We start from the raw sequence: 25783 nt of genomic DNA, 5'->3' as shown, positions 1-25783 counted from the left end.
TGTTAGCTGTGGGTCTGTCATATATGGCCTTTATTATGTTGAGGTAGTTTCCCTCTATGCCTCTTTCTGGAGAGTTTTTATCATAAATGGGTGTTGAATTTTGTCAAAAGTTTTTTCTGCATCTACTGAGATGATCATATGGATTTTATTCTTCATTTTGTTAATGTGGTGTATCACAATGTTCAATTTGCAGATATTGAAAAATCCTTGCATCCCTGGAATAAATCTCACTTGATCATGGTGTATGATCCTTTTAATGTATTGTTGGATTCACTTTGCTAGTATTTTGTTGAGGATTTTCGCACGTATGTTCATCAGTGATATTGGCCTGTAATTTTCTTTTCTTGTGGTAACTTTGTCTGGTTTTGGTATCAGGGTGATGGTGGACTCATAGAATGAGTTTGGGAGTGTTCCTTCCTCTGAGATTTTTTGGAATAGTTTCAGAAGGATAGGTGTTAACTCTTCTCTAAATGTTTGATAGAATTCACCTCTAAAGCCATCGTTCTTGGACTTTTGTTTGTTGGAAGTTTTTAAATCACAGTTGCAATTTCAGTACCTGTGATTGGTCTGTTCATACTTCCTATTTCTTCCTGGTTCAGTCTTGGGAGATTTACCTTTCTAAGAATTTGTCCATTTCTCCTAGGTTGTCCATTTTATTGGCATATAGTTGCTGGTACTAGTCTCTTATGATCCTTTGTATTTCTGTGGTGTCCATTGTAACTTCTCCTTTTTCATTTCTAATTTTATTGATTTGAGCCCTCTCCCTCTTTTTCTTGATGGGTCTGGCTAAAGCTTTATCAATTTTGTTTATCTTTTTAAAGAACCAGCTTTTAGTTTCATTGATCTTTTCTATTCTTTTCTTCATTTCTATTTCATTTATTTCTGCTCTGGTCTTTATGATTTCTGTCCTTTTACTAACTTTGGGTTTTGTTTGTTCTTCTTTCTCCAGTTGCTTTACGTGTAAGGTTAGGTTATTTAAGATTTTTCTTCTTTTGTGGGGTACAATTTTATTGCTATAAACTTTCCTCTTAGAACTTCTTTTGCTGTGTCTCATAAGTTTTGGATCATCATGTTTTCATTTTCATTTGTCTCTGGGCATTTTTTTATTTCTTCTTTGATTTTTTCAGTGATCCACTTGTTGTTTGGTAGCATATTGTTTAGCCTCCACCTGTGTTATTTTTTTTTTGTACTTTTTTTCTTGTGGTTGATTTCTAGTCTCAAAGTGTTGTGGTTGGAAAAGATGCTCGATATTATTTCAATTTTCTTAAATCTATGAAGGCGTTTTTATGGCCCAGCTTGTGATCTATCCAGGAGAATATTCCATGTGCACTTGAAAAGAATGTGTATTCTGCTGCATTTGGATGGAATGCTCTATAAATATCAATTAAGTCTATCTGTTCTAATGTGTCATTTAAGGCCTGTGTTTCTTTATTGATTTTCTGTCTGGATGATCTGTTCATTGATGAAAGTGGGGTGTTAAAGTCCCCCACTATTGTTTATGTATTTATTCATTTATTTATTTTTTGGCTGCATTGGGTCTTAGTTGCGCTGAGGTTAGTTGCGCTTAGTTCGCTGAGGCATGCGGGGTCTTTTGTTGCGGCGTGCGGGCTTCTCTCTAGTTGTGGCATGCGGGTTTTCTCTTCTCTACTTGTGGTGCACAGGCTCCAGAGCATGTGAGCTCTGTAGTTTGCAGCACACAGGCTCTCTAGTTAAGGCACGCTACCTCAGTAGTTGTGGCATGTGGGCTTAGCTGCCCTGCAGCATGTGGGATCCTAGTTCCCCAACCAGGGCTTGAACCTCTGTCCCCTGGATTGGAAGGCAGATTCTTTACTACTGAACCACCAGGGAAGTCCCCCAACCCACTATTATTTTGTTACTGTTGATTTCTCCTTTTATGGCTGTTAGCATTTGCCATATATATTGAGGTGTTCCTATGTTGGGTGCATCTATATTTACAATTGTTATGTCTTCTCTTGGACTGATCCCTTGATCATTATGTAGTGTCCTTCTTTGTCTCTTATAGCAGTCTCTATTTTAAAGTCTATTTTGTCTGATATGAGTATTGCTACTCTAGCTTTCTTTTGATTTCCATTTGCATGGAATATCTCTTTCTATCCCCTCACTTTCAGTCTGTATGTGTCCCTAGATCTGAAGTGGGTCTCTTATAGAATGCATATTTTTGAGTCTTGTTTTCCTATCCATTCAACCAGTCTAAGTTCTCTGGCTGAAGCATTTAATCCATTTATGTTTAAGGTAATTATCGAAATGTATGTTCCTGTTGCCATTTTGTTAATTGTTTTGGATTTACTTTTGTAGATCTTTTTTCTTCCCTTCCTCTTTTGGTCTCTTCTCTGGTGATTTAAAGACTATCTTTAGTGTTGTGTTTGGATTCCTTTTTCTTTTTTGTTTGTATATCTATTGTAGATTTTTGGTTTGCAGTTATCATCAGGTTTTGATATAGCAGTCTCTATATAAACAAGATTGTTTTAAGTTACTGGTCTCTTAAATTTCAGATGCATTTCCAATATTCTGCACTTGTCCTCTCCTCTTATCATGATTACTCGTTTTGATATCATATTTGTGTGTGTATGATTTCCTACCTTTACTGTATGTTTGCCTTTAATGGTGAGCTTTTCCACTTGTAATTTTCTTGTTTCTAGTTGTGGCCTTCTCTTTTCTGCCTAGAGAAGTTCCTTTAGCATTGGTTGTAAAGCTGGTTTGGTGGTGCTGAATTCTCTTACCTTTTGCTTGTCTGTAAAGCTTGATTTCTCCATCATATCTGAACAAGAGCCTTGCTGGGTAGAGTTTTCTTGGTTATAGTTTTTTCCCTTTTTCCCTTTAAACCTATATATAGGTTTAACTATATCATGCCACTCTCTTCTGGTCTACAGAGTTTCTGCTGTAGAAACTTATGGGGATCCCCTTGTATGTTATTTGTTGCTTTTTTCTTGTTGCTTTTAATATTTTCTATCTTTCTTTAATTTTTGTCAATTCGATTAATATGTGTCTCACTGTGCTCCTCCTTGGGTTTATCCTGCCTGGGACTCTCTGCACTTCCTGGACTTGGCTGACTGTTTCACATATTAGGGATGTTTTCAGCTATTATCTCTTAAAATAGCTTTTCTGGCCCTTTCTTTCTCTTTTCTCCTTGTGGGACACCTATAATGTTAATGTCTGTGCATTTAATGTTCTCCTAGATGTCTTAAACTGTCCTCATTTCTTTTCATTCTTTTTTTTTATTATTATTCTGTTCTGTGACAGTGATTTCCACCAGTCTGTCTTGCAGCTCACTAATCCATTTTTTCTGCCTCATTTATTCTGCTATTGATTCCTTCTGGTGTATTTTTCATTGCAGTTATTGTATTGTTCAAATCTGTTTGTTTTTTCTTTATGTCTTCTAGCTCTTTGTTAAACATTTCTTGTATCTTTTTGGTCTACTCCTCCATTCTTTTTCGAGATCTGGCATGATCTTTACTATCATTACTCTGAATTTTTGGGTGGGTATGTTGCCTATCTCCACTTCACTTAGTTGTTCTTCTGAGGTTTTATCTTGTTCTTTCATCTGGAACATATTCCTCTACCATCTCATTTTGTCTAGCTTTCAGTTTGCAGTCTCCATTCTGTAGGCTGTAGGACTGTAGTTCCTCTTGCTTCTGATGTCTGCTCCCTGGTGACTGAGTCTGTTCTAAGAGGCTTGGGCAGGTTTCCTTGTGGGAGGGACCAGTGCCTATCCTCTGGTCAATGGAGTTGGGTCTTGTCCCTCTGGTGGCCAGGGCTGTGTCAAGGGGTGTGTTTAGAGGGGGCTGTGGTCTCAGGAAGACGTTAGGCAGCCTGTGTGCTGATCGGTGGGGCTTTGTTCCTGCCCCATTGTTTGTTTGACCTGAGACATCCCAGCACTGGAGCCTATGGGCTGTTGGGTGGTACCAGGACTTGGTGTCAAAATGGCAGCCTCCAGGAGAGCTCATGTCCATGAATATCTCCCAGTACCTCTGCCACCAGTGTCCTTGTCCCCACAGTGAGCCACAGCCTTCCCCACCTCCCCAGAAGACCCTCCAAGGCCAGCTAGTAGGTCTGGCCCAGGTTCCTATGAAGTCATTGCTTTTTTCCCCTGGGGTCCTGGTGCACACAAGACCTTGCGTTTGCCCTCCAAGAGTTGAGTTTCTGTTTCCCCCAGTCCTGTGGAGTTGCTGTGATCAAATCCCATTTGCATTCAAAGCCAAATGCTCTTGGGGATCCTCCTCCTGATGCCAGACCCCCAGGCTGGGATGCCTGATGTGGGGCTCAGAACTCTCACTCCTGTGGGAAAACCTCTGTGATTTAATTATTTTCCAGTTTGTGGAAAGTATGGTATTTGATTGTATCACAGATGCACCCCTCCTACTGTCTCATTGTGGCTTTTTTGTCTTTGAAATGAAAGTAGAGTATCTTTTTGGTAGATTCCAGGTTTTTTGTTGATGGTTTTTCAGCAGTTAGTTGTGATTTTGATGTTTTCATGAGAAGAGGTGAGCTTAGGTACTTCTACTCCACCATCTTGCTTCCTCTCTGACAAATTTAGACACCTCTTGATCTAAATTTTGAAACCAAACAAGCTTAACTTTTTATATGCATGTTTTCTAAAAATATCTAATTCAAAACTAACAATTTTTCTCATTTGTGGGATCATCACTTGATTTATTTTTTTATAAGACAATGGACTCATGATATTAATATTACAACAACCTAACAAGCTTCTTTGTTTTCTTTTATTTTAACCAACCCCCAACCCTTTGCAGATTAGACAGAGAATCACAAGAATGGATAATTCCAGAGTTAAGTAGTTCTAAAGCCTTTGCTCTTCCACCATGAGCTGCTGGAGCCTCACCTCCTATTTTTTTTTTAACACATTTTTACCCAGGAGGCACACAGGGTAGCTAAGTAAATAACTAAACTTTCTTCCTTTAATCCTTTAGGAGGATTAAAATCTTCATAAAAATTAGTGGTACAGATTGACTCTAAAAAATTGTGTTTGTCATATAATGCAGTTACTAACTGACCTGTCCTTTATTTCACAGGTACAACGGAGGAGAAGTCTGAAAGGAAATCTTGTCCCACAGATAAACCTGACTTCTTCTTTCTTCCCAGCTATCCCCAAGTAAAGAGAGAAAAATCAGAAGTGGCTGCTGTTGCCTGAGCTGCACTTCAAATGGCAAGGTCTCAGTGATACTCCAGTCTTTATTTCAGGATGAAAGTGAGGGTCTATCAGATATTGTCACCAACCTCTGTATCCTCAGGCCATCCTATTGATGGAAAAGATTACTCAGGGTCTTCAGATGGTCTCATCTCTGAATACCATGCAAGCAGCAACATCCAGTTTGCCAGCTTCTTTCATACATGGAAATCCACTTACTGAATAAGGAATATTTCTTATTTACTGTCAGAAAAATGACTCATAAAGAAACAAATAAAATCAATAGCATAAGTAGATCTAAAATAATATGGTTATCAATGACTTGTTTTCCACCTCCCCCCATTGTTCACCCTAATTTATAACCAGAATTATTATCAGAATGTACGCAGTAAGAGTAAAATTACTTATGTGTCATGCTATGTGCAGTATAAAGAGAATTATTTTTAAAAAGAAAAATGTGCCAGTCAAGCCTCTAGCTATTTGTCTTTTTCATTTAGAGAAATGTCATATGGAAGAAAATGCTCAGAGTTTCTTAGATAAAGTCAGAAGTTATTTGCATTTAGACTATAAATGACTCCAGATAATAGAACTTGAATGGTTATCTGCAGTTGCTGGGGTTCATCTTTTACTGATACCTTTATTAATTGATTCTGATATTTTGATCAAATGATTAATTTCACCATTGGATACTCATGTAAAAAATGAAAGCATCTATATTTGATCAATAATAAATGAGATTTTAAATAAGTCAAAGACATGAGGAAATATCAAGAATTGAAGCCTGAAGACTGGCTGACCCAAATCATTTTGGGAAAAATATTTGTGGTTCTAAGTAATAAAAGCATTCCTGTGTCAAGGGTTAGTCTACTTTCCCCAAAGCACAAGGCTACCTGGGAAGAAAAAACTATGGTCCCTGAACATTTGATACTGCCTTTACATTCTAGGAAGTGTTCTATAATTCTTAAATCCCAGCAACTTTGGGAAGCTAAGCAAATTTTTTATTCATATGGATCTTATTCATATGAATAAAAAATTTTACTTTTTTATGTTTATTTATAGACATGTACTAATTTTTATTGTTCATAGGAATCTAATCATTTTTCCTATTGTTTTTTTTCTTTTAACTTTTTTCTTCACTTATTTTAATTACATTCAAAACTAAAGTTCCAACAGAAAATATTGAACATTAAAGTTTTTTAATTTTTTAAAAATAATTTGTATCATTCACTCAAATGAAAGAAGAGACTCCTGCAAAAACAGAATATAGTTATGGGAAATTGGCCCTAAATACCTAAGAAAGCCAGGAGATTTTTTTCCTTTAATTGATGTATAATTGACATATAATATTATATTAGTTTCAGGTGTGCAATAAAATGATTCAACATTAGTATATTTTGTGAAGTGATCTCCAGATTAAGTCTAATTAACATCCATCCCCATATGTAGTTACATTTATTTTTTTCTTGTGATGAGGACTTTTAAGATCTACTCTCTGGGGAGTACATGGGGGAGCAGCTGGAGTGCAGGCACCTGAGGGTTGCTGAGGAATAAAAAAAGCAAACAAAAAGCAGAGATCTACTCTCAGCAACTTTCAAATATACAACACAGTATATAGTCACAGTGTTATACTTTACATCCCAATGACTTATTTATTTTATAACTGGATGTCTGAAACTTTTAACCTCCTTTATCCATTTTGCCCCAGAATACTCTTTATAAAAAAAAAATTCTAAAAGTAACAAGAAAATTCAAAGGAGTTTATGAAAATGATCTCATTTCCTGCCTCTCAATCTCAGTTGTAAAAGAAGGCCATTTCATCCCTAGGCATACATTTCCTAGAATGAGACAATATTGAATACCCTGCCATGCACTCAATTCCTTTAATGTGGCATTCAAGGCCCTAAATTAGCATCCCTCTCCTTTTTTGACTGAGGAATTCTCTCAAACCTCTTTTAACAGAAATATACAATTTCTTGACCCTCATAATTAAAAAAAATATTTTGGAATTTTTGCACATTATGTAATAAATGATTGTATTTTAGTCAGTATAATGTTAAGAATAGCAGTATAACTAATTATGTGATTATAATAATTTTAAATGATACACAAAATATGTAGAAAAATTTTGTCTTTTCCCTCACTTATCAAATGAGAGGCCGAGTAAATTAATCATTTAAGAAAAGGCTTGACTTGTTGACAAATAAATAAGAATATTTTATTTTAGCGTGGAGTTAAAATATTTACTAAAACATAAGGTAATGATTTCTGCCTCAGGTGATGGTAGACTATGTAGTTTGGACCAATCACTCCCACTGAAGACAACTAAGAAACAAGGACAAAATAAAGAAATCTCTGTGAAGGCATCTGATCACAAATAGGATGGTGAAGCATGAATGTACCAGATTCTAGGGGAGGACTGAGGCTCAACTTTTGAAGCTAATTTTCTCCTGTAAGCATGTGGTGATTCAAGAATGGAAGGTTAAGTGGCTAAGGAGTTGAAGTGATAATTAGGGCTAAAGAGACAGGGAAAGGAATCCAGACCCCATCAAGGTATAATCCCCTCTGGCTTTGGGTTGAGGCTCCAAAAACCTGCATATTAGAAATAAGAGTGACATAAAGTTAAACAGATCTTCACTGGGACTACAGTTCTGCCTCCAGATATTTTAATCCCTGAAATTGGACTAAGGTAATCCTAAATTGCTAGAGTACCCAGGAGCCTTCAGAAGCAGGAGTACATACTGTGGAGAAAGATGATGTCATCTTAGGCCTTACATTACATCTTTACTATTCCAAATATATACCTATGACACTACAAAAAATGACTAGGTACATGAGGACACAAGACAACAAGAATGACAACTGACAGAAAACAGCGGGTAATAGAAACAACACCTGGGAACTCCAGATATAGACTTTAAAATAACTGTGCTTATTATATTGGAGGAGATAAAACACAAGATTTAGGGCTTCTCTGGTGGCGCAGTGGTTGAGAGTCCACCTGCCGATGCAGGGGACATGGGTTCGTGCCCCGGTCTGGGAGGATCCCACATGACGTGGAGCGGCTGGGCCCGTGAGCCATGGCCGCTGGGCCTGCGCGTCCGGAGCCTGTGCTCCGCAACGGGAGAGGCCACAACGGTGAAAGGCCCGCGTACCGCAAAAAAAAAAAACCAAAAACACAAGATTTAGAATTTTAGCAAAGAAATAGAAATTGTTGATAAGAACTAAATGGAAATTCTAGAACCAAAAAACACAATGACAAAAATGAAAAACTCAAAGGATATAACAACAGACTAAGTCAACTAAATAGAAAATTAGTGAGCTGAAAAATATAGGTTACAAGGAATTATCTGTAATGAAGCACTGAGAGATGGAAAGATGAAAAACAAGAGAGGGTAAAAGCAGAATTGAGGTAATATGAAGAATAACAGTAGTACCAGGAGAGAAAAGAATAGGTAGCAGCAATATTCAGTTAGTTTTCAAAACCTGATAAAGCCTCTAACCTACAGAATCAGGAAGAGCCATTGGCCTTAGGCAAAATAAACAATTATTAATTAAAAAATGCAAATCCACACATTTCATAGTAAAATTGCTGAAAATTGAACAAAGAACAAATTATGGAAGCAACAGAAGTAGAAAAAGGACAAAATATCTTCAAAGTAGCACAATTAAAATGACTTCTGCCAACTTCTCCACAGAAAAAAATGGTTGTGAAGTGCCAGAAAACATAGAATGGTATCCTCGAAGTTCTGAAATAAAATGAATGCTAGCTAAGCATTCTCAGTCAAGGGGAAAATAGCTAAAAATCACATAGGATTCTGGACAACAAAAATTGAGGAAATTAATCATAGTAGAAACACATTAAAGAAAGCACTAAAGGATATTATTTAAGAAGATGGAAAATGGATAGGAGTTCAGAGGTGGAAAATCGTATACAAGTGGTTAACTTAAATGAACATTAACAGGATAAAGCAATAACAGTAATGTCATAGAGTTTTAAAATACAGATAATTTAAAAATAAACAGGGGTGTGACCACGATTAGGCCAAGAGGTAGGAAGATCATGAGCTCACCTACTCCCATGGGCAAACCAAAATTACAACTATTTACAGAGACCCTATTGGTGAGAATGATCTGAAGACTAACAAAAGATTTTCCATACCTAAAGATAAATATAAAGAAGGAACCATAACAAAATGGATAGGAAGCGTGAAGATGTGGTATAGTCAAGACCCACATACCTGGATAGACGACCCAAAATCAGAAGGATAATCTCAGCTGCAGAGATTAGAGGTTTGTTCCAAGGAGTGCGGGGCCTGACCCCAACATGGGACTCCCCAGACCAGGAGTTCTGCAACAGATGAGCCCCCCAGAATGTTAGCACTGAAGGCTAGCAGGATGCCTGTATAGGAGAGCCAGAGAGCTGTAAGAAACAGAGATTCTACTCTTAAAGGGCACATGCAAAAATCTCACAGGCTCCAAGTCCCAGGGCAGAGACAGTAATTTGAAAGACTCTTGTGTCAGACCCAATTGCTGATCTTGGACAGACTCCAGGAGAGGTAGGAGGTTATTAGGACTGTCCCTGGGAACCTAGACACTGGTAGAAGTCATTTTGGGGGAGCTCATTCTAACACAAGGACACTGGTGCTGGCAAGTGTCATTTTGGAATCCTCACTGTAGCCTGTTAGTGCTAGGGGCTAACTGAACAACCAGCTGATCAGCACCAGTCCCAGAACCTCCCAGGCCAAGTAGCCAGCTGTGTGGGAACCCAACCTTGACCACCAATGGGCTAGCACCAGTTCCAGGAATGCCTGGGTCCCAAAAGCAGCCGTCCTGGGAAATGGCCCTGCCTACCAATGGATCAGCATCAGCTCTGGAGTACTATAAGCCACAAAACCAGCCATACTGGGACCTGGTCCTAACCATCAGCAGGTGAGCATTGGCCTCAGGACTCCTCAGGTCCCACAGCCACACTCTCCAAGAACAGCTCCACCTACCAGGTAGACAGTACCAGCCCCAGGACTCCTTGGGCCATGAAGCCAGTCATGAAGACTGCCAGCCCGCTGTGTGTGACCAACTGGGTGGGGGCAGCAGTAGTTGGCCCTGTCACTACAGAAGGACCCACTCAGTGCACATAGGGGGAACCGTTAGAACCTATAGCTCTGGTGATCAGAAGGGAGTGTGTTGCAGAGATCCACAGGATGTCTACTACATAAGGCCACTCCTCCAAGATCAGGAAATGTAAACAACCTACCTAATACATAGAAATAAAACCAGAGAATAATAAATGAGGCAACAGAAGAATATGATCCAAATGAAGGAACAAGATAAACTCCAGAAGAACTAAGAAAAGTAGAGGTAAGCAATCTACCTAATAAAGAGTCCAGGTAATGATTATAAAGATACTTAGAGAGTTGGATCAAGATGGTGGAGTAGGAGATGTGGAGCTCATGTCCCCCTGCAAACATATCAAAATACATCTACATGTAGAATAATTCTCATGGAAAACTAACTGGAGACTGGCAGAAGAATTCTTATACAACCATAGCTGCAAGAAAGATTTCCACATAACTGGATAGGATGGAAAAAAAGGCATAAGGTCAGGTCCTCTGAATCTAGGAGGAATCTAAAAGGAAGAAATGGTCCACACAGGTGGACCCTCACCCTAGGGAGTGAGCAGATTGAGCCACAGACTGGGTATCCCAGTCCTGAGGTCCTACACAGAGGAGACAAGCCCACTTGGCTACTGAGAGAACTGCTGGGACAGATAGAAGGGCTGGAGAAGCCTAGACTCTACTTGCAAAGAGTGCATGCATGCTAGCTTGCCAACAGTCAGGGTAGAGAAAGTTCTGCATTGGTTGCTGTCACCTCATCGTAGTCCCCAAAATCCAAATGGGGTGAACACCTGGCCCTGCTCACTCCACACCACAGCCTGGTGCATGATCTGGGCTAGCTTAACCCTGTGAAAAGACTTGGTCTAGCTACACAGAGACATCCCAGGGGGGCTGGGGTATGGTCCAGGTGGGGCTGCAGTGGTCTTTGTCAGTGCTTACTTGGGCGATACCTCAGGAACCTTCTTGAGCTGAGAGAGAGCCTGGGCCTAACCCACACCATGCCACAGCTTAGCCCTAGATCTGGGGCATACAGGTCCTGGGAGAAGACTGCCACAGAGGCAGCCCAGATCTATGGTGGCAGTTCAGCCACCTTAATTTCTGCAGCCACAACACCCCAATCCCCACCCCCAGTCTAGTAAACACTCCAGCCCCACCCATTCCATGCCAAAGCCTTGTACTAGATCTAGAATTAACACAACAGAGGAAAGGAAACTGAACTTGGGCTGCATCTAAGCAGGACCATGGATGCCTACACAGGTGATGCATCAGTGCTTTGTGAACACATGGGCTTACTTTGCTTCAGAACTTTCCTCCTGGGGCAGGGCAAGCACTCAAGAGGAATGGAGTCTGATCAAGCCCAACTCTCAGGGCTTACACTCCAACAACATCTACTTCAACTCCCCACCCCTGACAGGGTAGTTACAGACAAAGAGCAGAGAGGAAGTCCCGCCTCACACCCTACACAGGCTTTAGATACTCCAACACCAACCACACCCTCTTGCTGGGGGTGGGCAGCATACCCTGAGGAAAGATGTAGCTGGTGTCCATATCAAAACTAGCTCTTTTACCAAAGACAACGGACAGACACAGTCTACAGATGAATGCTCCCAAAAGAAAACCTCTTCAAAACCACAGTAGATAACTGTTTCCCCTAAATTCATAGAGACAGAGAAAGTTAAGTAAAATGAAAAGGGTTCCAAACAAGATGAACTGACCAACAGACCCACACCACAACATATCATAATTAAGATGGCAAAGGTTAAAAGATAGAGGGGATTCTGAAGGCAGCAAGAGAAAAATAAAGATTTATTTACAAGGGAACCCCTATAAACCTATCAGCTGATTTCTCTGCAGAAACTTTGTAGGCCAGAAGGGAGTGGAATGGTGTATTCAAAGTCCTGATAGGGAAAAGCCTGCAACATAGGAGACTCCACCCAGTAAGATTATAATTTAGAATAGAAAGAGAGATAAAGAATTTCTCAGACAAGTAAAAACTACAGGAATTCAGCAATACTAAACTTATCCTAAAAGAAATGTTGAAAGCTCTTCTCTAAATGGAAAAGAAGCAAGAATATTTAGGAAAGGGGAAATCCCAATAGGAAAGGCAAATATATAGTAAGGATTTCATATCACTTAAATAAGTCAGTACAGAGATTTTAAAAAATTAAACATTTTAAGCAATTATAACTACAATAAACAGTGAAAGGATAAACATGAAGATGTAAAATAGGACATAAAAATCAGAAAATGTGGGGGGAAGGGAGAGTAAAAAAATATAGATCTCTTAGAATGTGTTTGATGTTAAATAACTATCAGTTTAAAGCAAGTAAATATAGATATGTGTCAATATACATGAACCCCCATGGTAATCACAAATCAAAAACATACACTAAGTTCACTAAAAAAAAAAAAAAAAAAAAACTCAAGGATACTACAAAATAAAATCATCAAACCACAAAAAGAAAAATGAAAAGAAGAAATGAGCAAAGAAGACCTAGAAAAATAACTGGAAAACAAGGATTAAAATGGCAACGAGTATACACCTATCAACAATTACTTAAAATGTCAATGGACTAAATGTTTCAATCAAAAGACATAGAGTAGCTGATTGGAAAAAAAAAATAGAACCTGCAATATGCTGCCTACAGTAAAATCACTTTGGGATGAAGAATGAACACAGACTGAAAGTGAAGAGATGGAAAAAGATATTTCATGCAAACAGAAACAATAAGAAAGCAGGGGTAGCAGCACTCATATCAAACAAAATAGACTTTAAAACAAAGGCCATAAAGAAAGACAAAGAAGGACATTATATAATGATAAAGGGATGAGTAGAAGAAGAGGATATTACACTTGCTAACATATAGGCACCCAACACAGGAGCACCGAAATATATAAAGCAAATACTAACAGACAGAAAGGGAGAAACTGACAATAATACAATAATAGTAGGAGACTTTAACACCTTACTGACATCAGTGAACAAATCATTCAGACAGAAAAGCAATAAGGCAACAGTTGGACTTAGTTGATATCTACAGGACACTACATCCAAAAAAAGCAGAATACACATTCTTTTCAAGCATGCATGGAATGTTCTCTGGGAAAGACCACATAGTAGGTCACAAAACAAGACTTGACAAATTTAAGAAGATAGAAATTATGTCAACCATCTTTTCTGACTGCAAGAGTATGAAACTAGAAATCAACTACAGAAAGAAAAATGGGAAAAGAAGAAACATATGGAGATTAAACAACATGCTATTAAAATATCCAATGGGGTCAATGATAAAAATCAAAGAAGAAATCAGAAAATACCTCAAGACAAACAAAAATGAAAAAAACAACCATACAAAATGTATAGGGTGCAGCCAAAGCAGTTCTAAGCAGAAAATTCATAGTGATACTGGCCCTCCTCAAGAAAGAAGAAAAATCTCAAATAAACAACCTAACCTACCACCTAAAATAATTTAAAAAGAAGACAAACAAACAAACAAAAAGCCCCAAAAGGAAGAAAATAATAAAGATCAGAGAGGAAATAGAGATTTTTAAAAATAGAAAAGATCAATAACTGGTTTTTTAAAGAGATAAACAAAATTAACAAAACACTAGCCAGGCTCACTGAGAAAAAGAGAGGACACAAATAAACAAAATAGGAAATGAAAAGGGAGAAATAACAACTGATACCACAGAAATACAAAACACATAAGACAATACTATGAACAGTTATATGTCAAAAAATTGTACAACCTAGAAGAAATGGACAAATTCTAGAAATATAGAGCCTGCCAACACTGAGTCAAGCAAAAACAGACAATTTGACCAGACTGATCACTAGAAGTAAAATAGAACCTGTAATTTTAAAAAGTCCTCACAAACAATAATCCAGGGCTGAACAGTTTCACCGGGGAATTCTACCAAACATATAAGAAGAACTTATACCTATCCTTCTCAAAATATTCCATAAATTTGAGGAGGTGGGAATACTCCCAAATTCATTCTATGAGGTCACCATTACCCTGATACAAAAGCCAAACAAAGACACTACAAAAAAAAATTACAGGCCAATATCTTTGATGAATATTAATGCAAAAATCCTCAACAAAATATTAGCAAACCAAATCTAACAGCACATAAAAAAGATCATACACCATGATCAAGGTGCATTCATTCCAAGGGTAACAAGGATGGTTCAACAGGCCAGAAGGGAGTGGTACAATATATTTTGAGTGATGAAAGGGAAAAGCTACAACCAAGAATACTCTACCCAGTAAAGCTTTCACTCAGATTTGAAGGAGAGATTAAACATTTTACAGAGAAGCAAAAGCTAAAAGAGTTCAGCACCACTAAACAAGCTTTACAAGAAATGTTAATGGGGCTTTACTAAGCAGAAAAGAATACAATTAGAAATATGAAAATTACAAAAAGAAAAATCTCATTGTTAAAGGTAAATATACAGTAATAATAGTAGATCAACCACTTCCAAATCTAGTAGGAAGTTTAAAAAACAAAAGTAGTAAAGTCATTTACCCACAATGAATAGTTAAGGGATACACAAAACAAATAGATGTAAAATATGATGTCAAAACATAAAATGGTGGGGGAGGAGAAAAAGTACAGGGTTGTTAGAATGGTTCAAACTTAAGAGATCATCAACTAAAATAGTCATATATATACTATGTATATTTATATATTAACATTTCTATTTAGTCATATATAAACCTCTTGATAACCACAAACCAGAAATGTATATAACAGACACACACACACACACACACACACACACACACACACACACACAGGAATTCAAACATAACACTAAAGATAGTCATCAAATCACAAGGGAAGGGAGCAAAAGAAAAAGAAAGGAAAAATAAAGAACTGTAAAAACAACCAGAAAACAATTAACAGAACAGAGAAAGTTCAGATATATCAATAATTACATTAAGTGTAAACGGACTAAATGCTTCAATCAAAAGACATAGAGTGGCTGAATAGATATAAAAACAAGACCAACATATATGCTGCCTACAAAAACCTCTGTTCAGAGCTAAATACACACACAGACCAAAAGTGAGGAGATGGAAAATGTATTCCATGCAAATGGAAAAGGAAGGAAACTTGGGATAACAATATTCATATCAGACAATGTAGAATTTAAAACAAAGACTGTTATCGCATTATTGACTGGAGACATATTAATACATCTTTTGTTACCTGAACGTTATTGACTGGAGACGTATCAATACGTTTTTAGAGAGTGATACAATTAACATCACTGTGCAAAGTTGTCAGAGCTTAAAATTGACCGAGGGTTCAGTATACAATTTATGATTGTCATTATCATTCACATTTTTCTCCATTAGGTTTTTGTTCCAACCTTGTGTATACTATAAACATAAAATTTTCAAAAATAATGCATCACAAAATTTTGAGTGAAGAAGAATTTTTCAGTGAATCCATACAGATACTTTCTTTGATCGACTGAGTGACATATGTACTAGTGTCTCAGAAGGTGATAATTCTTTAGAATATAGTTCTGATTCAGACATTGTGAATATTAGACCAACAAAAAATCTTAGTGATTGATTCTGATATGGAAAGTGAAAATGAAACCCATGGTGTTGGAGAATGCCCATTTGCTTCTACAGAAGAGTGGATTGAAGACAACATTTCACAAAAATTAGAAGACTTTACAGGTGTGTCAGGTGTAACTACTTAATGTAACAACCCACAAAGTTAGTGAAATAACAGAATTAATTTTTGGCCAGCTAACATAAAAATCACTGGCCACAAGCATAGTTTCTGCAAAAATCCCCCAGTCAATAATGAGTTATCAGAGTCAAAGAAGGACATTACATAACAATAAAGAAATCAATCCGTCAAGAAGATATAACAATTGTAAATATATATGCACCTAACATAGAAGCACCTAAATAAATACAGCATATATTAATAAACAAAGGGGGAAATTGAGAGTAATACAATAATAGTAGAGGATTTAACACCCCACTTACATTAATAGATTATCCAGATGGAAATTCAATAAGGAAACACTAGCCTTAAATGACACATTAGAACAGATGGACTTAATAGATCTCTATATACAATCCATCCAAAAGCAACAGAAGACATATTATTTCCAAGTGCACATGAAACATTCTGCAGGCTAGATCACATGCTAAGCTACAAAACAAGTCTCAATAAATTTAAGAAGACTAACATCATATCAAGTAACTTTTCCAACCACAAAGCTATGAGACTGGAAATCACTACAAGAAAAAAACTGCAAAAAACACAAACACATGCAGGCTTAAGAACATGCTACTAAACAACAAATGAGTCACTGAGGGAATTAAAAAAAAATATCTGGAGACAAATGAAATTGGAAATACAACAATTCAAACATCTATGGGACACAGCAAAAGCAATTCTAAGAGGGATATTTATAGCAATACAAGCCTACATCAGGAAACAAGACAAATCTCAAGTAAGCAACCTAACCTTACAATGAAAGGAAATAGAAAACGAAGAACAAACAAAACCCAAAGTTAGTAGAAGGAAAGGAATCATAAAGACCAAGCAGAAATAATTACTGATAAAATAGACAAAAAAATCAAAGAAACTAAGAGCTGGTTCTTTGAAAAGATAAATAAAATTAATAAACCTTAGCCGGACTCATCAAGAATAAAAGAGAGAGGCTGTATTTAAACAAAATCAGAAAGAAAGAGAGAAAATTACAAATGACACCACAGAAATACAAAGGATCATAAGAGATAACTAGTATACACCAATAAAATACAAAGGATCATAAGAGATAACTAGTATACACCAATAAAATGGACAACCTAGAAGAAATGAACAAATTCCTAGAAACATACAATCTCCCGAGACTGAATTAGAACAAAATAGAAAATATGAACAGACCAATTACCAGTAATGAAATTGAATCAGTAATTTTTAAAAACTCCAAACAAACAAAAGTCCAGGATCAGACAGCTTGACAGGAGGTGACCAAATATTTAAAGAAGAGTTCATGCCTAGCCTTCTCAAGCTATTCATAAACAACAACAAAAAAAAAAATGGAAGAAGAAGGAATGCTTCCAAAGTCATTCTATAAGGCCAGCATCACCCTGATACCAAAACCAAACAAAGACATCACAAAAAATTACAAGTCAATATTATGGTGAATATGTGTGCAAAAATCCTCAACAAAATATTAGTTAACTGAATTCAACAACACATTAAAGGATCATAAACCATGATCAAGTGGAATTTATCCCAGGGATGCAAGGATGGTTCCATAGCCACAAATCACTCAATGTGAGACACCACATTAACAAAACAAAGGATGCAAAACATATGATCATCTCGTGTATGCAAAAATCATTTGACAAAATTCAGCATCCATTTACGATAAAAACTCCCAAAAAAGTATGTAGAGAAGAAACATACCTCAACATAATAAAGACCATATGTGACAAAGCAACAATTAACATCATACTCAATGGTGAAAAGCTGAAAGCTTTTTCTGTAAAATCAGGAACAAGACAAGGATGCCCACTCTCACCATTTTTATTCAACATAGTATTGGAAATCATATCCACAACAGTTAAGCAAAGAAAAAATAAAAGGCTAAATTTTTCTAAATTGGATAGGAAGAAGTAAAACTCACTGTTTGCACATGACATGATACTAGATTAAAGAAAAAAATACTCCAAAGACTCCACCAAAAACCGGTTAGAACTAATAAATGAATTTGGTAAATATGCAATATACATATTCAATATACAGATCTGTGGCATTTCTCTTAAGAATAAATTTAACTAAAGAGGTAAAAGATCTGTACTCTAAAAACTATCAGACACTAATGAAAGAAATTGAAAATGACACAAACAAATGCATAGATATACCATGCTCATGGATTGGAAAAATCAATACTGCTAAAATGTCCATGGGAGTTCCCTAGTGGTCCAGTAGTTAGGACTCAACGCTTTCACTGCCATGGCCTGGTTCAATCCCTGGTCCTGCAAGCCATGCAGCATGGCCAAAAAATAAAAATAAAAGTAAAAATAAAATGGAATAAATGTCCATACTCCCCAAAGCAATTAACAGATTCACTGTAATCCCTATCAAAATACCAATAGAGTTTCTCACAGAAGTTGAATCCTAAATTTGTATGGATCCACAAAAGACCCCAAATAGCTAAAACAATCTTAAGGAAGAAGAACAATTTATTCATCCATAAAAAAGAATGAAATTTTCCTCTTTGCAGCAACATGGATGGACTGTGAAGGTATTATGCTAAGTGAAATATGTCAGACAGAGAAAAACAAATTCTGTATTATTTCATTCATATGTTGAACGTAAAACACAAGACAAATGAAAAAATATAACAAAACAAAAAGGGACTCATAGATACAGAGAACAGCAGGTTATTGCCAGAAGGGAGAGTGGTTAGAGTGGGGGTGAATTAGGTGAAGGGGATTAAGAAGTACAAACTTCTAGTTATAAAAAAATAAGTCATTGGTATGTAATGTACACATAGGAATATAGTCAACAATATTGTAATAACTTTGTATGGTGACATGGTAACTACATGTGTGGTGATCATTTCATAATGTATAAAAATTTTGAACCACTATGTTGTATATCTGAAACTAACAAAATATTGTATGTTAATTATAATTCAGATTTAAAAAGAGACCTTTCCTACCAAATTATCAAACTGTATTCACTCTTTTTTTTAAGGGTTTTCTTTTTTATATAAACTTAAATGTAGTATATCTGTAATTTATTTCATTGTGTAGTGTTGGGTAAAGATATAACCAATAGTTGTCTTAACTTTGTAAATTGACTGTAATTTCCTTACTGATTTAAAATGCAATATTTATCACATTATAAATTCTGACATATGGAAAAATAATGGGTTTTATGATAGTTTATCCTGGTATGTAGATGAACACAAAGAAATCACAAAGGTCCTTATAAGAAGGAGGCAAGAGAATCAAAGTTGATAAAAAGAGATTTGACAAGAGAAGCAGACGTTGGTGTAATATGCTTTGAAGATGGAAGAAGGTGTCCCAAGTCAAAGAATGCAGGCTGCTTCTGAAACTAGAAAAGGCAAGAAAACAGATTTTCCCTGGAGCTTCTAGAAGGAGCACAGACCTGTAATATTCGTTTCAGATATTTGGCCTCCAGAACTGTAAGATAATAAATTTGTGTTATTTTAAACCATTAAGATTGTCATAATTTGTTACAGCAGCAGAAAAAAACTAATAAGAAGAGAGGGGTTACAGTTAATTCCAATCTCCTGAGTGAGGCCCAGGCATCATTTTTGTTGTTGTTGTTAATCTCCCTAGGTGATCACTCCTCACTTGCAACCAGAGTTTAAAAGTAGTAAACTAGGATGGTGAAGGAGATGGTAAAATGTTTTGAGACCAGAGGAATTGCCTGTCATGACTAAGTGGCTCTACCTAATAGAGAAAATACAAGATTATGGAATAAGGGATATAATACATTGATACAGGACAAAATGAGAAAGAAATATTAACGAGAGCAGTTTCAGACTATGAATGTTTCAGGAAAGTGTCCAAAGAGTCTACTAATTCCCAATGAAGCCAAGCTTGGATATATGACATTTGTTATTATTATTCATTTATACATCATGTGTTTTGTTTGTTTTGTTCTTTTGTTGGTTTGTTTTTAGTCAAATTAAATTGTAAAGTTTTTAAATGTAGGAAAATTTTATACTTTTCATAATCTAATTGAAATGGATTCTTGGATTCATTTATTGTGGAAGATATAATCTTGGCCATAAAATTCTGGCTATCTTATCCTATAATATCCTGAAATCCCATCTGCTCTTGAGCCCAGTTTTGAAGCCAAGTCCACCCAACCTTCTGTGTGTGGCTAGGATATTTTGGGCAATATCTTAGCACATTTTAAATTAGATTTATTCCAGGCTAGCAGATTTTACTCTCACCAAGCTGGGAACATCTGACAAAAATTACCAATGTGATAATAATCACCAATGGGAAATTTTACATAGACAAATATAAGTCTAAAATATACAGGCCAAAGCATATCCTTTCAATATAAGCAAAGTGTCAAAAAAGATTATATACCTCAGCCAGCATATCTGTTGTAAAATGAGGATATTTTCCCCAGGGCACTTTTTTTTTCAGATATCTGATCAAATGTCACCTTATAAGAGTTATTTTCTGATCATCCCCATTTGAAATAGCACCTCCCCTACCTGTCTCCCCAGTTCTATGTCTTGTTTCTCTACCCTCCTTACCTGTTCTGTATATTACTTAATACCAGTTCATAATATTAATTTGCTTTTTTTGTTGTTGTTATCTGTTACTCTTCCCTAGAAGGTAAGCTTTCTGAGAGTAAGGACTGTGAGTAGATATCTTGCTGTGTCCCCAAGTTCTAGAATAAGAATTTGTTGCAACTTTATATACATGATGAGTAGGGAAAGCACTGGGTTTGGAAATGAGGAGATCACTGTTAAGAGCCCAGTCTGTTCCGGCTCACAAGCTGTATGACATTGTTACCAAGTCCAAGTTCATACTGAGAAATGAGTTGTTGGGGCAAGGAATAGCAACTTTATTCAGAAAGCCAGCAGACTGAGAAGATGGTGGACTAGTGTCCCAAAGAACCATCTTACCCAAGTTAGAATTCAGGCTTCTTTTATACTAAAAGGGGAGGGGGTGTGGCTGGTTGTTGCAAACCTCTTGGTGCCAGGATCCTTTGTTCTTGCAGCTGTCCACGTAGGTCTGGTCACAATGTTCCAATAAACCTCCAACACGACAAATGTTATTCTCTGTTCTGTATCTTTTAATCTCTATATGAATGGAGAAGTGCTATACCTTTAAAGGTCAGAGCCTTGAGAATGGGCTATCCTGTATATTTCAAGCTATGGGCAATATTGTTTTACAAAAGGTGCAGAGCCAGCATGACTAAGCACAGGCAACAGAGCACAATGGTTAGAGCACATTGAATAGATTCAATATGAAGTCGTTTGTTCTCTGTTATAATTCCCTACTGTCAATGTCCATTCCACAATCCATTCCCATGGGAAAAGGGATGATGACTGCTCTTCTTAATGTTAAGTGGCCATAACACTTTGCAATGCGTTATGGCCACTTATGAGGGCTTTATGAACTCCATCTAACAGTGACGAGATTTCAGAAGCATGTTTTATGTCCTTATTATTTGAAGTAAGGAGTCCTCTTTCTTTCCAGATTGCCCAAAGTGCATGTACCATGGAGAATGAATACCAGGAGTCTGTATGTATATTTACTCACTTTCCTTCAGCAAGAAAGAGAGCTCTTGTCAGAACAACGGTTTCTGCCTTTTGAGCTGAGCTCCTTGGAGGCAAAACTGTCACCTCAATAATGCTTTCTAGGGTTATTACCACGTACCCAGCACATTGCCTATCTTGGTCCATGAAACTGCTTCTACCAGTGAACAGTTCCAAATCCAACTCAGTCAAGGGTTAGTCAGTTAGGTCTGGTCTGCTAGAGTACACTAGCTCATGATGTGTAGGGAACTGTGCTCTGGGAATTGTGCAGATTCGGGTGGGGGCAACAGAGTACAGTGGTTAGAGCATATTGAATAGTTTCAATATGGAGTCAGGTTTGTTCTTCTCTCTTACAACATCAGATAACTTAATCTTCCTGATCCTTGATTTTCTAATCTGGAAAATAGAACTTTTGCCTGTCCTGCATGCCTCAGTGTGTTAAAAAACAATTGAGTGATGTGCTGATATCATGTATTGTTTTACTGTGCATGGCATGGTGTAGCTGCCCTGTAAGATCTGACCTGTCTCATGGCTTTTGTCCTATAACCATCTCATTCCAATTGATGAAAATGAAAAAGAAATAATTTGTCCCTCACTGACATTTACACCACATTGGTAGTGGGCAAAGACTGTGGATATTCATAAACACAGAGACAATGTGAGTTACTAATGACAATCTTTTAATTCAACCACATAGCCACCACCAGTAAGGAGGTCTCCAGAACTTCCAGCCCCTTCAGTTCCTCTTGTTTAGGCTAAACAAAAACTGAATATGCCTACCAGTCACTGCTTCAATGTTCCATATTATTAGCAGCCAAATAGATTAGCAAATATTAGTAACACATAAAAAATGTAAAATATTAGAATTTGATACTTATGGCTAGCTCCATATTATATAGAACATCCTTACAAATTACCTCCTCAAAGCTGCTTTCTTTTAGGAAAGTATAAATTATTCTAGTACCAGGAGGACTAAAACAAAGCTATCATTTTGTACACGGGCTCAATACCATACACACTAGAACTTATCTCATCAAAGGGCTAAATTAATTTACAAAAATACATAGAATATAAAAAGTTAAAATAAATTACTTGAACAATCTAGGCCAGAGCACTACTTGTACAAGAATATAATATGTGTTGATGCTCTAAGACCATTGCTAAGGGAAGAATACAAATTTGGTTCTAAACTATCTAAGCCATCAGAGAAAAGAGAAAACAACATCCTGTATAGGAATTATGGTATTAACAAGATCAAAGCAGATCAGTTCTCTGATAGAACAGCCTTTCCTAACCCTGAGGCCTGACAGTTTTCCCTTGAGTCTTTGTAAAATGCCCTGTGTGATCTAGAGATGATGCTACTATCTCTGTATCCCTGTAATAAGTATAACAGTTATTTCTGTTTGGCTGTTTATTACAGTGTCTCTTGATTTAGGTCCAACAAAGCCAAAGTACAATTCTGTAAAAGCAATTCAATGAGTTACCAAAATAAACTAGTTGAAAAATGTAGTTTTCAAACAGAATGATGTGATACAAGGGACAAAACCTGTATTGAATTGCCCTTCACATAATGGAATTGTTCTGTTAAGGAATGAAATGAGAAATATCAAGTATAATAGTAAATAACAGAGAAGAACAAACCTGACTCAATATTCTGTTAGCTCTAATCTTTGTGCTCTGTTGCCTGTGCTTAGTCCTGCTGGCTCTGCACCTTTCATAGCCCACTCTCAAGGCTCTGCCTCTCATTCTCAGGGTTATTTGAGATGCTGTCTTTTGGTCTCGAAGTCCTAAGTGTCTGCTGAATAAAACAGACACCATTTTGGTCAGTCACCCCATTTTCCTGGATCTCTCCCATACACACGTATTACTAAATTTTTGTTTGATTTTTCTCCCCTTAATCTATCTCATGTCACTTAAATCTTTATACAAGCCAGGAAAACCTGGAAGTGTTGAGGAAAATTTCTTCCTCCCTGACAAGTGTATCAACTGAAAAAAAAAGCACAACCTAAAAGTTGAGAATTATGTTTTATTCAACAGACTTTCTGAGGATTTCAAGCCTGGGAGGCAGCCTCTCAGATAGCTCTGAGGGACTACTCCAAGAGGTAAGGGTGGAGCCAGAATATATAGGGGGTTTTGCAACAGAACAGGGAGTTGAAACATCAAAAATATTTCTGTTAATTAAGGAAAACCAGACATCTCAAGTTAATGAATTTAGTGCTTTTCTATATGTGGGAAGATGCAAGAGTCTGGGCTCACTGAAATCATTCCTTTGATATGCACCTTAGCTATCTAGGGCCAGTATCGTATTCTTCCCATCCTGAGTGCTCTCAGGGTGCAACTTTGGGGGTGGCAGCAGTGGATGAGGGCTTGGCAGTGGACAGCCCCTTTGTCTCCATCCTGAGTTCCCTCAGGGCTCCACGTCTGGGCTGGCTGTAGTGGCTTGGTTGCTACAACATCCTTCGTTTACTGATATGGCAGGCAACATTTTTCATTCACAAGTGCTTCCTTCCAAAATGGGACTCCTGGAAACTCTACAGTGTAGAGAATAACCTTAGATCCTTTAACATAAATAGGCATCCAGGATAAATAGAAAAGGAGTAAGAATTCAAAACCTTTTCTTTTTTTATTACCAAAATTATGGTAAGTTCAGGGAGTGGGAAATTTGTCCACAAACTTCTTGATTCCTTGTGACTGGACTAATAATAAAATTGACATAAGACAGATTAGTAGAAAAAAATAAACAAATTTTCAATGTGTGCACCTAGGTCTCATAGAAATAGAATCTAAAAAGTGGCCAAAGCAAGCAGCTTTTATACTTTTTACACAAAGAAACAATAAATTTCTGAGGAATGGACAGGACAAAGAAACTTGGGCTTTGGGTGTCCAATTAGTAAAGAATCTAAACAGTTTGGGCTTGGGGTGGTAAATTAAAGGAGCACAAGTTTTGTTTATATAGGCTTCTCAGCCCCCAATTCCCTATCTCTGGAAATAAAGGTGTCATACCTGTATAAACCACCCTTGCTACTTTAAAATTTACTACCCCAAGCCCAGACTCTGTTTAGATTCTTCACTAACTGAGCATCCAAACCTAAGTTTCTTTGTCCTGCCAATTCCTCACAAATGTATTGTTTCTTTGTCTAAAAAGTATAAAAGCTATCTGCTTTGGGCACTTCTTAGGTTCCGTTTCTATGAGACCTCCGTGACATGATTAAAACTTGTTTCTTTTACTTGTGTCAATCTGTCTTGTGTCAATTTTATCATTAGTCCAGCCACAAGGACTCAAGATGGGTAGAGGGGGGAGTTTTCTCTTCCCCAACAGTAGGAAGTGTTATCTAACTTCTGAGTTGTTCTCAATTGAAATTTCAAAACCGTATTTTGTTTGGTACTGAAGAGAGAATAAGTCAAACTTGCCTTCAAACACTCATAATACCAGATATTGATCGGACCCTTTTCCAATCCCTCTTCCCCTCCCTCACTTTGCCCCTCTATCTTCTTAAAGGATTACCATATCTTTCTAGAGTATCTTTCTAGAGTCTAGAACCATGCAATTGCGGATTTCAAATATCATTTTCTTCTACCTTCCTTTAAAGGCTTTCCTCATTTCCCCACACCTAACTTCTACTAAAACCAACCTCCTTTATTACTCTTCTTTCTCTTCTCCTCTCCCACACCTCATACTCTGCCAAATGAGTAATTTAATTTTTCTTCTGGATCCAGAAAAAATACCTTTACTATTCCACCCTTTATATTCTTTCAGCTGCCTTAAAAATTAGTAAATTCACCTTCCTGAGCATTGAAAATTAATAAATACCCTGCTGAATGTATACAACATGAGAAAATCTGAGTCCATTTTGATGAATATTAGAAATATGAAATTAATAACAACATCAATGGCATTAACTCTAACACTACAGAATTTAATTCAATTTGCCCTTGACTTGGAGGGATTATTATGATAATCCCCCTGATATTATGCTCCTACTTACAAATCAGTATTTTCCCATAGTCTGACTTTACTTAGTAGTTAATTTCCTCAATGTTTAAAATGTTTTCATGATTTGCATATTATTCCAGCACATAGGAAGCAGTTGATAATATTTGTTATTTAATTTGAATTTCTGATTGCCATAACTATTTCTATTCCAATACGCCATATGCTCTTCCTATTCATACTCATTAGCAAAGCTGAATCAT

At 36.8% G+C, this 25783-nt stretch overlaps 1 protein-coding gene across 1 annotated transcript in view; it reads left to right on the top strand.

Annotated features, from left to right (window-relative positions):
• The window catches only part of WDR64 (WD repeat domain 64), a gene marked incomplete at both ends in the record, with an annotated part of 149248 nt that extends 144113 nt beyond the window's left edge, over window positions 1-5135 (top strand). The window contains one exon of the mRNA XM_082666678.1: window positions 5052-5135. Within this exon, the coding sequence (XP_082522804.1) occupies window positions 5052-5135 (84 nt within the window). The remainder of the gene's footprint in view (window positions 1-5051) is intronic.
• Window positions 5136-25783: the final 20648 nt, after the last annotated feature.

This window comes from Grampus griseus, assembly GCF_964374135.1.
Source record: "Grampus griseus genome assembly, chromosome: 1".
Classification (NCBI taxonomy): domain Eukaryota; kingdom Metazoa; phylum Chordata; class Mammalia; order Artiodactyla; family Delphinidae; genus Grampus; species Grampus griseus.
This window is presented reverse-complemented; position numbering and strand designations above follow the sequence as displayed.